The 15896-nt window shown below is 52.5% G+C and overlaps 1 protein-coding gene across 2 annotated transcripts in view; it reads left to right on the top strand.

Annotated features, from left to right (window-relative positions):
* The window catches only part of LOC142819582 (guanylate-binding protein 1-like), a 99284-nt gene that overhangs the window by 48371 nt on the left and 35017 nt on the right, over window positions 1–15896 (top strand). For both annotated transcript variants that reach the window (XM_089772584.1, XM_089772585.1), the window contains 2 exons: window positions 2215–2324; window positions 7433–7638. In XM_089772584.1, the coding sequence (XP_089628710.1) occupies window positions 2215–2324; window positions 7433–7638 (316 nt within the window). The remainder of the gene's footprint in view (window positions 1–2214; window positions 2325–7432; window positions 7639–15896) is intronic.

Consider the following 15896-nt stretch of genomic DNA (forward strand, 5'->3'; position numbering starts at 1 on the left):
TGCGACTCCTGCCCTCAGCGGCATCTGCCACGGTGCGAGGCGCCCAGGTCACAGCTCTCTGGTTGGGTCCTGCCCTGGAAAGCTGGACCTGAGACCAAAGCGAGCGGTTTCTGAGCCGTTACTTCAACTTCCCCTCCCCGGTCAGAAGTCCTGTGTCTGTGGAGGGGGGCAGCGTTCGGGTGCTGTGGACCTTTGGGTGGGTCCTGGGGCTCAGCCAAAGGAGCTGAATGATTCTGGCTGGTTCGCAGAGGCCGTGACACAGGGTCCGGGGTTTGGAACCCGCAGACGTTGGGCTGCGCGGCGCAGGGTGAACACACCGCTCCGATCCGGCACTCGCAGGGGAGGCTGAGGAGATGCGGGACAAGCAGCTGAAGCCTTTGCGGGGCCGTGTCTGAGGGAGGCTTTTCTCCGCAGTCTGCTCCCCTCCCTGGAGCAGGGCCGAGCGCTGAGCAGCCCCCGGTTGCTCGTGTCCCTGGTGCGTCTGCACTGACCGTGGGGCTGGGCAGCGCTGCGGGCCGGGTGCTTTGTGCAGACCCTGCGGTGCCAGCGGGTGGGTCCCTGCCAGTATGTCCAGCTGGCCCCGTGGCTAAAGGGAGGCTCCTTGGGTGGCTCAGCAAGTCATCTGGGTATGGAGCTGGCCTGGCTTGCTGGGGCAGACCCGCCTCAGGTGGCTCTCGGGACAGTCCGGGTTCTGCCCTGGGGATCGGTTAATGGGACGGGCTGGTGCTGCTGTCACTGCAGGCAAAGCCCAACCCTGGCTCCTGCAGACAGACCCAGCCCAGCGCTTGCTGAAAGGGAGGGATGAGAACGGCCAAAGTCGAAAAAGCAGCTTCTCTCTGGGACCCTCCTGCCAAGTGGTGCCAGCAGCACCCAGGGCCAGGCTGGGCATCATAGAATCAGAGAACTGGAAGAGACCTCAGAAGGTCATCCTGTCCTGCCCCCTGCTCTAGGCAGGACCAATCCCAACTAAATCAACCCGGCCAGGGCTTTGTCAAGCCGAGACTTAAACACCTCTAGGGATGGAGACTCCACTACTTCCCTAGGGAACCCATTCCAGTGCTTCACCACCCTCCTAGGGAAATAGTTTTTCCTATTATCTAACCTGGACCTCTCCCACCACAACTTGAGCCCATTAATCCTTGTTCTGCCATCTGTCACTACTGAGAACAGCCTCTCTCCATCCTCTTTGGAACCTCCCTTCAGGGAGTTGAAGGCTGCTATCAAATCCCCCCTCCCTCTTCACTTCTGCAGACTGAACAGACACAAGTCCCTCAGGCTCTCCTCATAGACCATGTGTTCCAGCCCCCTAATCATTTTGGTTACCCTCCACTGGACCCTCTCCAATGCATCCACATCCTTTTTGTAGTGGAGGGCCCAGAACTGGACACAATACTCCAGATGTGGCCTCACCAAAGCTGAATAAAGGGGAATAATCACATCTCTGGATCTGCTGGCAATGCTCCTCTTAATGCAACCTAATATGCCATTAGCCTTCTTGGCTACAAGGGCGCCCTGTTGACTCATATCCAGCTTCTCATCCACTGTAACCCCCAGGTCCTTTTCTGCAGAACTGCTACTTAGCCAGTCAATCCCCAGCCAGTAACAATGCTTGGGATTCTTCCGTCCCCAGGGCAGGACTCTGCGCTTGTCTTTGTTGAACCTCATTAGATTTCTTGTGGCCCAATCCTCCAATTTTTCTGAGTCACTCTGGACCCTATCTCTGCCCTCCAGTGTATCTCCCTCTCCCTCTAGCTTAGTGTCATCCGCAAACTTGCTGAGGGTGCAATCCATCCCCTCATCCATCCCGATGCCCCTGGCAGCTGTAAAACACAGACCAGCAGGAGCCCCCAGCCCGTAACCCAGGCTAATGACACACCCCTCCTGCCGCCCCAGAGAGGCAGCCCCCCCCTCACAGGCACCATGGTTGGGTGCAGGAACAAACGGGGAGTGAGAGGAGAGCAGCCCCCACGTTACTCAGGGCAATGCCACTGGCAGGGCTGAGAGCCACAGACCTGGGGACATGGCACCCACCCGAGGGTGGCAAGGTAGCAAACAGCCTGCTCCCCTTGGGCCCTGCTGCCCAGCCCACTGCAGGGCTCCCCATCCCCTCCTGCTGCGCGGCTGGCTGGCAGGAACCGCTGTGTCCCACTGGCAGGACACACACGAGGAGCCGCTCTCACCCAGCCCCTGCTCCCCCTGTGCCCATTTCCCCAGGGCGACCCGAAGCATGACAACTGGATCTTCACGCTGGCCGTCCTGCTGAGCAGCACCCTGGTGTACAACAGCAAGGGCACCATCGACCAGGATGCCATGAGCAAGCTGCAGTATCCTTCCCGGCGGGGGGGAGGGGCTGTCTCGGGTGGGGGGAGGCTGCAGCTGCTGCTGCCGGGCAGGGCCCTGGTCCAGGGTGTGCAAGGCTGGTGGATGGAGTCCATGGGTCTAGGCAGGCCTAGAGCACCCCCCCAAAAGCGGATGTTTGGGCTTCCCTCTAATGCCCACCCGGCCTCTGCTCAGCCTTCCCCTTGGTCCCCCCACCTCCCTGCTCTGGAGAGAAGTGACTGATGTCAGAGCGGGGTGGGGAGTCACCGAGTGATCCCCCACCCAGGCACCTGAGGGGCTGTGTGGGCAGGTTCTCACCCTGAGTAACTGGGGTAGAGGCAGCTGGGTCCTGGCCACAGGACAGACTGACACAGGAGCTGTCATGGCTCCTTCTCCACTCCGGCACGATAAATGCAGAAGTGGGGGCTAGCAACTACCCCAAAATCTTATCTGCCCATCTTTGGTATAAAACTTCCCCCCAAAATCTTAAAAATTTAGATTTTGGGAATAAAACTTCCGCTGCCAATTAATTAATAAAGAAACCAGGGGAGAGACCATTTGGGGAAATCTCACCCATAAAGTAAAAACCCCAGGACACAAGTAACCAGTACCAGGTTAATAAAAAGAAAAGATCAAATTTTTATTATCACCTCAATCTTCCTGTTGCAAGCATAATGGCTAAATGGAAAAGTCACCAATAATATACTCATGGGCTACGTCTAGACTGGCAGGATTTTCCGGAAATGCTTTTAACGGAAAAGTTTTCCGTTAAAAGCATTTGCGGAAAAGAGCGTCTAGATTGGCTCAGACGCTTTTCCGCAAAAGCACTTTTTGCAGTAAAGTGTGCATGGCCAATCTAGACGCGCCTTTGCACACAAAAGCCCCAATCACCATTTTCGCAATCGGGGCTTTTTGAGCAAAACAAATCTCAGCTGTCTACACTGGCCCTTTTGTGCAAAAGTTTTTCACAAAAGTTTTGCGCAAAAGGAACTTTTGCCCGAACAGGAGCAGCATAGTATTTCCACAAAAAGCACTGATTTCTTACAGTAGGAAGTCAGTGCTTTTGCGGAAATTCAAGCAGTCAGTGTAGACAGCTGGCAAGTTTTTCCGGAAAAGATGCTGATTTTCCAGAAAAACTGGCCAGTCTAGACACAGCCATGGAGAAACTCCATGGGCCTAGAACTTAATTACAAAGAAAAGCCAAAACATTTATTAAAAACTGCACAGGTAGCAGATCTCATACTCGACCTATAAAACAATAAAACCTAACGGATTTATCTAAACTTTACCCTATTTACAGAAAGTGAAGAAAGAGTCTTTTCTTGGAGGGAGACATAGGCTATGTCTAGACTGCAGGCTTCTTTCGAAAGAGGCGCTTTCGAAAGATGCTTTCGAAAGAGCCTCTTTCAAAAGATCGCGTCTAGACTGCAGGCAGATCTTTCGAAAGAGAAATCCGCTTTTTCGAAAGAGAGCACCCAGCGAGTCTGGATGCTCTCTTTCGAAGACGGCCTCTTTACATTGAAGAATGCCTTCTTTCGAAAGAGGAACTTTTGAAAGAAGGCGTTCTTCCTCGTGAAATGAGGTTTACCGCCATCGAAAGAAAAGCTGCGTTCTTTCTAAATAATTTCGAAAGAACGCGGCTTGAGTCTGGACGCAGGGGAAGTTTTTTCGGGAAAAGGCTACTTTTCCCGAAAAAACCCCTGAGTCTGGACACGGCCATAGTGTCTGTCCCTCTCAATAGCTGAAGAAAACTGCCCAGAACAAAGGAGGGAAAAACCAAAAATTCCTTTGTCCCAGTTTGAAATTCCTACCTACATTCCTTTTGGCCACTCCACCTGGCTAGGTAAGGGACATAGTTAACCCCTTAGTCCCCAGGCTGCTCGCTAACCCCCATGATCATGACAGGAGCACAGGAGAAAGGGGGAGGGGGATTCAAAGGAAAAGTGTCTCCTGTTCCCAACAGCAGCCCCAGGCAATGCACCCTCTGCCCCTCCCTCCCTCTCCGCTGCTCCCCCCGGATGCTGCAGGGCCTGCAGGGAGGGCCTCTGCTCACAGCCCAGCAGGGGGCGTTGCGGGGGGACCATGAGGACAAGCCGGGGAGCAGCAGGAGAGCTGCAGAGGGTGCTAGGCAGGGAGAGGGGCAGCGCCTGGTGCACAGAGCCCCCAGGGCCCTGCTGGGAGGAGCCGTGTGGAGCCGTTCCAGTGACAGCAGAGCCCGGGCCAGCCCTGCCGCTGCCATGACAAGCCCTGAGCTCGTCCAGGGACGGTTGGGGCAGAGACCCAGCCTGGGCTGGGCACCGGGAGGGGCAGGAGGCTGACGGAGGCTGTTTCATGGTGCCTCCCTCTGGGTGCCCCACAGACACCCTGCACGGAGCACGGCCCTGAGTGGAAGGAGCATCTGCATCGGTTCTGGGCCTGCCCTCTGGGGTCTGGTCCACTGCACCTTCCCACACGGTGCAACCTGGAGAGGGTTGGGGGGGGCAGCTTGGCCCCCTCCAGGCTAAGATCAGTCCACGGGGATGCAAGAGAAAGGTTCTGATTTCTGCCCACACAGCCGGAGAAGGACAGTGCCCGGTGCAGTCGCTCTGCTGGGGCGGGGAGGTCGCAGTGGCCCTGGCTGGGCAAGGCCCCGGGGGCAGGGTCTCTGGCAGGAACATTGCTCCCTCCCTCACTCAGGGCCCTGGAGCTGTGGAGAGACACCGGTGCAGTGAGTCTCCCTGGGCTGGTGCTGACCCCGGCTGGGAACAGAGGCCTGCGCTCCCTGTACGTTGCCAGGTGTCAGTATTTTCACCTCCGCTCCGGTAAAAAAATTCAGAGAATACCAAACACCTAAAATGTCCAGTATTTTGTGGGGTTTTTTTCCCTGCCAGGAGGGGAAAATACAAGACACCTGGCAACCTTACGACACACTCAGCAACTGGGCCCAGCCCCCGCCCCCCGGATTCCCGCCCCCGGACCCTCTGCTTACTTGGTTCAGCAGGGAAGCTCCCTTCTGGCTTGATCAAGAAAACAAGATGGCTGCCGGCAAAGAGCCTAAAGCAGGGGTGCTCACATTTTGTGATATCACGACCCTGCTCTAAGTTGCTCATGACCCCCTGGGAGGTCGGGACCCACAGTTGGATAAACGCTGGCCTAAAGACCTGAGCAAGGGGCAGCAGTGCCTTCCCTGGATCTTAGAGCTCATCCTGCCCTCTTCCTATCCCTAGTCTGATTCAGCACACACTTAAAGGGGGTCCTTTTTGTTTTGCTCAACAACTTTGGTCTCCCCTGCTTTTTTTCCCCCTCAACAGAATTTTTTTCCTGGTGGTTCTTTTTTCGGGAGCAGGGTGGGGGCATAATTTGGTATTTTGGGGTAAACCATCTGGCAACCGTAGCTCCCAGGAGCCAGAGGGATTGGCTGCCCTGACCCAAGGATGGGGGCTGGAAGTGGGGTGATGCCTGGGGGTTCCCATGCCCCTTCCGTTACATTGTGTCCCCAGTCTCAGGAGGCACCGGCCCCTGGAACTTTGAGCCTGCCTTGGGGCACTCAGGAATGGCTGGTGGAAGCAAGAGGGGCCGTGCGGCCAGAGGCTGCCACTGGAGAGGGGCCAGGATGAGGTGAAGCGTAGCTGGGGGGAGCTCAACTGGGCGGGCACCGCAGGGCTTCTGTCACCCCAGGAGCTGGCAGCCCAGAGGCGGCTGCACTGAGGAAGCGACAGCCGGCTCCCTGCCACAAGGAGCCAGGAGCAGCCTGCAGGAGGGGCAGGGAGCTGTGCGGGAAGAAGCAGGGGAGCTGGGAGAGCAAAGCTCCGAGCTGCTGAGTGGAGGGGCGCTGGGTTGGCACCTGGTGCAGAGGCCAGGCCAGGGACCCAGCAAGCCGCTGCCGGAGGGAAGTGCCCATTTGGAAGCTGCCAGAGTCAGGACAACACCCCAGAAGGGGGAACTTTACTGTGGCCTGGCTGGAGAGCGTTGTCCTGCAGGGGCCGGCGCTGTACCTCAGGGCTGGCTGGGAATGTTACGTGGGACGTAGCTGCAGGGTTTGATCATGGCCTGACCCAGCAGACCAGGCGATGAGCCAAGAGTCCGTGTCTGAGCTGGGGAGGGGCCGGGCTCAGCTCCAGAAGGGAGGGTATGTCGATAGATCGGAGGTGTACAGATAGAACGAGGTGTACAGATAGATCGGAATGGCTACGTAGTTCGAACTATCTAGTCCGTGCCGCGTGTAGCCGCGCGGCACGGGGTTCGCACTAGCCGGCTTTTAAAAATGGCGGAGCCGGCTTTATGCTAATGAAGCCCGGGAAATTCAAATCCCAGGCTTCATTAGCAAGTTCGGTATGCATACATTACCCCCCTAGTTCGAACTAGCGGGGTAGTGTAGACATACCCGGAGGAAACATCCAGGGAAAACCCAGACCCACGTGAGGCCAATGACAAAAATCCCATCAGTGTCCGTGGGGCAGGATCTCAGCCCTGGGCCATGGCTGGTCTGAACCTTCCCTCGGGGCCAAACGTGTCTCCCCACCCATGGACCGGTCAGACCATCTGTGAGGGGGCTTTGCCTTCCCCAGGGAGACCCCTGGCACTCCAGCTGCCTGTGAGACCCCCCCAGATCCCTCGGCCTTCTAGGGCTGGGTCATGTCCTGCCTTCCCAGCCTGGCCTACGAGCAGTGTGGGGTTTGCACACCCAGGCACAGGCCCAGCTAGGAGGGGGAAGAGACGTGTGTGTGTGTGTGTGTGTGTGTGTGTGTGTGTGTGTGTGTGTGTGCGTGCGCTGCAGCTGCCTCTAGTGCATAGGCTGCCATGGGAAGGGTTGGTCATCGGTGCGCAGGGAATGACAGGTGTGCCCTGGTTTTGTGGGGGTGGGGTCCAATGTTCCCTCATCTTTTCCATCCATGTGTTGAATAAGTTTTTATGCGCACCGAAGCATGTGCAGATGTGCACCACCAGTAGAACCTAACAGTGGGCGCTTTGCTAATCAGCTGGGCAGCTCTTGAATGTCTCCTGAGTGGCCGCACAAGCACACGGGTGCAGCCGACACTCAGTGCCTGGCTGGGGCTGGTCTGGCTGCTTTACTCCCAGCCCCTGTCACCAGCATCCCAGGGCACCTGTCTGGATTCCTTAGCTGCCTGGCCAGCTACGTGTCTGAGCTTTCTAAGTACATCAAGGTGAAGGCTGATGAGGCAGAGGAGGAAGAGGAGGAGATTGCAGCTGATACCACGTACGTCAGCTTCTTCCCGAGCTTCATCTGGACCCTGCGGGACTTCTCGCTGGAGCTGGAGCTGGGGGGGAAGCAGGTGACGGAGGACGAGTATTTGGAGAGCACCCTGATACTGAAGAAGGGTAAGTGCTCGGCCGAGGGTCAGGACAGAATTGCTGGGAAGTGAATCAGGTCCCAGTGCGGAGGGGCAGAGGGGATGGAACTGCTCAGGGAAGGTTCCACGTGGTGATGTCGTGAGTGTTTGACGCTCACACGGAGCCAGGCTGAGCTCTGTGCTGACCCACGTCTGGCCTGTGCAGTGACATGGGTCTGTGTGTCCGAGCGGCTGTCTGCAGGCGCTGCACAAACATGCTCTGGGGACTCACTTCACACCGAGGAGCATCCATCAGAGAGTAGGTTCCTCTAAGCTCTGTGTCTCTAGTTTGTTTATGGGATCATGTGAGGCCCTGTCAAAGGGTCACTAAAGGTAGGATAGATGACAGCTCCTGCTTCCTATCTGTCCAGGTTGTTACCCTGTTGAAGAACGCGACTAGATTGCTTTGACTGGATTTGTTCTGAAGAAATCCATGTTGATGTGACTTATTGCCTTGTTATCTTCTAGCTGCTCGCGAACTGATTGATTATTTGTTGCACTGTGTTTCCAGGTACCAAATTTAAGATGACTGGTCTATATATTCCTGGATTTTCCTTATTCTCTTTTTGTAGATGGCGCCATATTTGTCCTTTCCCATATTTGTGATTGTGTACTGGTATATCTAGTTCACGCGTGGCCCCCTTCCCTTCAGTTCCTTTCTACCATCCCCAGCTGCAGACGGAACTCGGCAGTGCTCTCCTCTCCTCACAAACCAATTGTTAAAATAGTTAGTTGTTAGTGTTCTTACTGTTTCTGTTATTTACTTAGATTAGTAGTAGTTTAAAAAAAAAAAAGTGGCACGAGTCTTGATCCGCCGCCACATCTACAAGCTGGTATGAGTTCTCCCGGCTTCAAATGTTGCACGCTCTGCAAAGACGTGATGTCTGCCTCTGGCGGGCATGACGCCTGTCTCAAATGCTTGGGGACCTCTCATGCTCAGAGAGCTTGTCCCCATTGTACTAAAATGAAAGCGAGGTCTCACAAAGACAAGGAGCTTAAACTGAAAATGCTCCTCAACAACAACAGCAAGCGACATGCCTCTGACCGAGGCTCTGGGCAAACTGCTAAATCCAACAAGGATAAGCAGAAGCCCTCTAAGAGAAGGGCAAGCTTGTTACCTCAGCAACCCACCAAGAGGCATTCTGAGGTAAAAAAGTCAGACCACTCAGATAAGAACCATCTAAGCACATTTGACCGCCCAGGTACTTCGGTTGAACAGCATAATAAGGCAGAAAGTGCTTCAAACGCTGCACTTACAGAGGCAACAGGCCATTCCGTGCCAGCCTCAGAAACCCCGGTAACGCTGACGGTTATGGCAGCTCCACAGGCACCTCAGCCTCTCAACTCCAGCCATTCTTCAACCTGCAAAAACTCTATGGCAGACACCTGCCTCAATTCCCCATATGAGCAGAAAGGTGGACCGAAAGTATTATGTGCCACCCAAGGGATCTGAATTTCTCTTCAAACATTCGCGCCCTGCCCCTCTCCCCCCATTCCTTTGTGGTGGATGCTGCACAGCAAAGAAATAAGCAGCAAAATTGCTCAACCCCATCTAACAAAAACAATGAAAGATTAGACTTGTTTGGTAAAAGAGTGTATGATTCAGCCACACTACAGCTGAGGGTAGCAAATTATTCAGCCCTGCTTAGTAAATACGATTACAACAATTACATGAAAATGAACACGTTTATTGATGATCTGCCCCAAAAACAAAAAAGCACATTTCAAAGACATTGTTTCTGAGGGGCAAACAATTTCGTGCATAGCATTGCAAGCGGTGCTCTATGCACCAGACACAGCCACAAGATCAATGGCTACAGCTGTCACTATGTGGCAAGCCTCCTGGTATAACTCCTCGGACTTTCCTCGACAGCAGTGGAAGACTTGCCATTTGAAGGGGAAAACCTCTTCTCCGCAAAGACTAATGAAGTTCTTCAATCCATGAAGGACTCCAGAGCCATTCGCCGATCCTTGGGAATCCAGACTCCTGCAACAAGAACGAGACAATATAGGTACCAACCCGTATCACAGACCAAAGTACCAGCAGCTCCCTTTCCAGTACCACAGACAAGAACAACCCCATTACCAACAGCGGGATCAAAATAGGCAGCAGAGGTGACAGTCCCACACTAATACCCGCAACTGTCCTGGACAATCCAATAAGCAAATTTGAAAATACAGTCGAGAGACCGAAAACCAAAACACCATCTCCAGAACTTGAGAATCGCTGCAAACTTTTTCATTTTCATTTATGCCCTTTCCTTCATCAATGGGAATTAATTACCTTAAACAAATGCATACTACAAACTATCTCAGTAGGGTATACCATCCCCTTTCTCTCCCTTCCCCCCTCCCAACTTCCTATCCTGTCCCTCTTTAGGGACCCATCTCACAAGATCTTTTCATAACAAGAGATAGATCACCTGTTACAGATAGGAGCCATAGAACCAGTTCCACCACAGTTCCACAGAACAGGTTTTTATTCCCATTATTTTCTCCTAAAAAAGAGGACTGGCGGGTGGAGACCCATCCTAGACCTCAGATCCCTAAACAGATACATAAAGAAACAGAGGTTTTAAATGGTTACCCAAAACACAACTATTCCAGCTCTGGAGATGGGCGACTGGTTTTCCTCTCTCGACTTACAAGATGCATATTTCATATTTCTCTCAGACCCTCTCATAGACATTTTCTTCATTTTACTTTAGGTCTAAACCATTTTCAGTACACGGTCCTATCCTCCGGACTCTCTACAGCTCCGAAAGTATTTTCCAAGATCCTAGCGGCAGTCACTGTCTACCTCAGGAGACAAGGAGTTACTGTATATCCCTACCTCGACGACTGCCTAGTCAAAGCAAGGTCCAGACACGAGTGCTACCAACACACTTACATGGTGCTAGACTGCTTTCACTCTCTAGGACTCCTAGTGAGCCACCCCAAGCCAATGCTTTCACCCTCGCAGTCCATCCCATTTATTGGGGCACACCTCAACTCTGTCACAGCCAGAGCCTCCCTCCCACCCGACAGATCCACTCACGTCAGGCACCAGGCACTATCTCTCCAGGACATGCCTACAGTCACCGCACTCTACTGCCTCTGACTTCTGGGCTATATGGCTTCCTGCAACCCGGTGGTGCCCAACACGAAATTATTTATGAGGTGTCTTCAAGGCTGGCTCCTAACTCAGTACAAGCCAATCATCCATTTATTGACAAAAAGACTAACAATGCCTCCATCAGTCAAGGCATCATTAAAATGGTGGATAGAGGTGTCCAATCTAACTATAGGCACACCCTTCCAATCCATAGAGCCCACAGCGGTCATCACCACGGATGTCTTACTATAGGCTGGAGCACTCACATGGAAGGAAGAACAGCTCAAGGCCTATGGTCTTCTGCGGAGCGTGCTCTACATATAAATATTATAGAACACAGAGCTGTCTGCCTAGCATGTAAAAAACTGCTCTCTGAAGTAAAAGGGATACACATCTGTGTCTACACGGACAACACAGCATCCATATTCTATGTAAATTGACAAGGCGGAGCACGATCATGTCGCGAGAATCACAGGTCCGATGTTGCATACCCAAGGGGGGAAGGACAGAACCAGGTGAACCATTTTATCAAATAAAAAATATTTATTTATGACAGTGATGAATGTATAGTATTATTCTAAGATTTTTAATAGACCGTGTTAATAATGAATTTACAGTATTTATTATATTTATTCTACGATTTCTAGTTAAACGTGTCAGAGATATAAGGATGGGAATAGCAAGGGGAATAGTCTCTAGTCTAAAAATATCCAGCTACACTGATTAAATAACAGTGATAACTACAAACTCTATGTACTACCCAAAACACTAAGCTTATACAACAAGAAAACACTAAGGTTATACAACAAGAAAAAATCAAATCCTACATACCAACTTACACAGCACACGGAACATTTCACAGATATCGGTTCGGTTGCGAAGGCCTTGGTTACGCCCGAGAGTCGGGGGAGGTGGCTGGTCGGTTGATCAGGCCGGCAGCGCTTTGAAGTATACGGGAAGGCACATGCACGGTGGTACGTGTGTTGCGAAGACCTCCTAGAGCAGTGGTCCCCAACTATTTGGGGTTGCCGGGCACCAGGGGGCGTGGCCGTTCGCCCGCCGGGCGCCCGGAGGGAGGAGGGCGCCCCCCCCATAGCCGCATTCCAGGGCCGGCGCTCTCCCCTCAAGCGCCGCGCGCCCGGGGCCAGCGCTCTCTCCCCCCCCCCTTCCCCAAGCACCACGCGCCCGGGGCCGGCGCTCTCTCCCCTCACCCTCCTCCCCCAAGCGCCGTGCACCCGGGGCCGGCACTAGCGCTTTCTCCCCCCCCCCATGCGCCGCGGGGCGTGAATCCGTGGCGCTCCCGGGGCCGGCGATCTCCGTGCGCCACGCGCCCGGGGCCGGCTCCGGCACCGCACATGCGCCACGTGCCCGGGGCCAGGCCAGCCCTGAGCACTTGGCGGGCGCAGAGAAATGCCCCCGCGGGCACCATGGCGCCCGCGGGCACCGTGTTGGGGACCACGGTCCTAGAGCGAACTGTGCGATGGGTATTTATCCCCAAATCTGCGCATCGCTTTCCCGCGCTTGCATATTACCATATATGGCCCAATGGTCACCAAGTGAGGGGTCTGTGTCCCAGGGGTTGGGCCAAAAAACTGAGCAGGTTTCATGCGATCAGGTAAGCCCCGCAGTTCTCATGCCAAGGTGACGGGTGGGAGAGTCTGAGGCTACTTTCCCCTTTTCACACCTTCCCTTTTTCTCAAGGCAATGGTATGCAGGAAGGGTGCGGCCGGTTTCTCCCAAGGAGTACTGCAGCTCACTATAGCAAGAGCAGCCTGGCCAAACTTTTTTACTGGGGAGGGGGGGGGGCAGTTTCTTTTCTAACAGATCACAGCCCCTGTGCAGAGAAGCCATAGCCCTTTGGAACTGGGCCATATCATGGGATATCCGCTTATCTGCAGGCCATCTACCCGGAGCTCTCAATACGACAACAGATGCCCTAAGCAGAGCCCTTCCCAGGGGATACGAATGGGAGATGGATCACACAACCCCTAAGGGCATATTCGAGCAATCGGGCCACCCCTGCATAGATCTGTTTGCCACCAGATCCAACAGAAAATGCACCATGTATTGCTGCAGAGCGGGCATGGGCAAACAATCCTTAGGAGATGCTTTGATGCTAACATGGAACACACCTCTGCTCTACGCATTCCCCCCATTTCCTCCTGCAATGAGGTGTAAGAGTTAATCCGAACTAAGGACTTAGTTCGGATGAACTTCTCTATGCCGCATGTAGCCACGGGCAGTCAGTTCGAACTAAGGGGATTTTAAAATGGCGCCTGCCCGAGAACATGCAAATGAAGCCCAGAATATTTAAATCCTGGGCTTCATTTGCAAGTTTGAATGCTCACATTAGCCACCCTAGTTCTAACTAAGGGGCTAGTGTAGATATACCCTTAGGCTACGTCTACACTGGCCCCTTTTCCGAAAGGGGCATGCTAATTTTCTAGGTCGTAATAGGGAAATCCGTGGGGGATTTAAATATCCCCCACGGCATTTAAATAAAAATGTCCGCCGCTTTTTTCCGGCTTTTAGAAAAGCCGGAAAAGAGCGTCTACACTGGCCCCGATCCTCCGGAAAAAAGCCCTTTTCCGGAGGATCTCTTATTCTTACTTCAAAGTAGCCTTAGAGTGTACCTAGCAGCTATAACATCATTCCATGCACCACTGGATGACACCACTTTATTTGCACACCCCATAACTAGACACTTTCTGAAGGGTCTGCAAGCTCTATAGCCTGAGTTGTCACCCTCCACAAGAACCATGGGACCTCAATCAAGTATTGACAATATTAACAAAACTACCCTTTGAACCTATGGCCACATGATCCTTGCTCCACTTAACGTTCAAAACCACATTCTTAGTGGCTATTACCAGCGCGCAGAGTAAGTGAACTGGCCGCGCTCATGTCCGGTCCACCCTTTACCATTTTTCTTAAAGACAGAGTGTCTATGTGACCACACCCCAAATTTTTGACTAAGTTCTGCATGGCCTTTCACATGAACCAGCCAGTACATCTACCTGTGTTTTTCGCAAAGCCTCATGCCAACGCCTTTGAAACACAGATGCACACTCTTGATGTCAAAAGAGCTCTCTCCTTCTATATTGACAGAACAAAGTCATTCAGAGTTTCCCCACACCTGTTTCTTTCCATCGCAAACCATAAGAAAATATCATTACAAAGACTATCCCATTGGATCTTGGAATACATGAATATATGCTATACAATTAGGGTATGTCTAAACTACATGCCTCTCTTGGCAGAGGCATATAGATTTGTTTGTTCAGCAAAGTCAAATGAAGCTGCGATTTAAATGATCGCGGCTTCATTTACATTTACATGGCTGCCGCGCTGAGCCGACAAACAGCTGATTAGCTATTTGTCGGCTCGCGCGCTAGTCTGGACGCTCCCCCTGTCGACATCAAAGCCCTTTGTGGGCAGCCCCGGTAAACCTCATTCCACGAGGAATAACGGGGCTGCTGACAAAGGGCTTTGATGTCGACAGGGGGAACGTCCAGACTAGCGATGAGCCGACAAACAGCTGATCAGCTGTTTGTCGGCTCAGTGCGGCAGCCATGTAAATGTAAATGAAGCCGCGATCATTTAAATCGCGGCTTCATTTACCTTTGCTGATCTGTCTAATCTACATGCCTCTGCCGACAGAGGCATGTAGTCTAGACACAGCCTTAATGACTTACCTCCACCTACTCCAATCCAAGCACCTCTACAAGAGCAGTGGCAACCTCGGTCGTATACCTCAGGAAAGTTCCACTACAAGACATTTGCACAGCAGCAATATGGTTCTCAGATCACACTTTTGCAAAACATTACTCGCTTGCTTTGGGTCCTTTACGACACACTAAAGTAGCTCAAGCTGTCCTCCAAACAGCATACTTACCCAATCCGAAGTTCCTACCTCCATAAGATAGACAGCTTGTAGTCACCTGATGTGGAGCACTCCCAGGGATAACTCTCGAAGACGAAAAAGAGGAAGTTACTCACTTCCTGTAACTGACGTTCTTCAAGATGAGCATCCCTGGGGGTGCTCCACTACCCTCCCTTCCTCTCCTCTATAGAATCATAGGGTACGTCTACACTAGTTAGTTAGTTCGAGCTAGGTAGGGTAAAGAGGGCAAGCGGAGTTGCAAATGAAGCCCGGGATATTTAAATCCCAGGCTTCATTTGCAACTCCGCTTGTCCTTGTTATCCTACCTAGCTCGAACTAACGAACTAGTGCAGACGTACCCATAGAACTGGAAGAGACCTTAAAAGTCCAGCGCCCTGCCCTACGGCAAGACCAATCCCAACTAAATCAACCCAGCCAGGTCTTTGTCAAGCCAAGATTTAAAAACCTCCAGGGATGGAAACTCCACTACTTCCCTAGGTAACCCATTCCAGTGCTTCACCACCTTCCTAGTAAAATATTTTTTCCTAATATCGAACCTGGACCTCTCCCACCGCAACTTGAGACCATTGCTCCTTGTTCTGCCATCTGTCACTACTGAGAACAGTCTTTCTCCAGTCTCTTTGGAACCCCCCTTCAGGAAGTTGAAGGCTGCTCTCAAATCCCCCCTCACTCTGCTCTTCTGAAAACTAAATAGACCCAAATCCCTCAGCCTCCCCTCGTAGGTCATATGCTTCAGCATCCTAATCATTGGAACCCTCTCCAATGCTTCCACATCCTTTTTGTAGTGGAGGGCCCAGAACTGGACACAGTACTCCAGATGTGGCCTCACCAGAGCCGAATAAAGGGGAATAATGACATCTCTGGAACTGCTGGCAATGCTCCTCTTAATGCAACCTAATATGCTATTAGCCTTCTTGGCTAGAAGGGCACACTGTTGACTCATATCCAGCTTCTCATCCACTGTAACCCCCAGGTCCTTTTCTACAGAACTGCTACTTAGCTAATTGGTCCCCAGCTTGTAACTATGCTTGAGTTTCTTCCGTGCCAAGTGCAGGTCTCTACACTTGTCCTTCTTGAACCTCATCAGATTTCTTGTGGCCCAATCCTCCAATTTGTCTAAGTCACTCTGGACCCTATCCCTGCACTTGAGCATATCTACCTCTCCACCTAGCTTAGTGTCATCCGCAAACTTGCTGAGGGTGCAATCCCTCCCCTCATCCAGATCATTAATAAAGATATTGAACAACAC

The sequence above is a fragment of the Pelodiscus sinensis genome, chromosome 22 (genome assembly GCF_052426305.1).
Source record: "Pelodiscus sinensis isolate ZL-2025 chromosome 22, ASM5242630v1, whole genome shotgun sequence".
Lineage (NCBI taxonomy): Eukaryota > Metazoa > Chordata > Testudines > Trionychidae > Pelodiscus > Pelodiscus sinensis.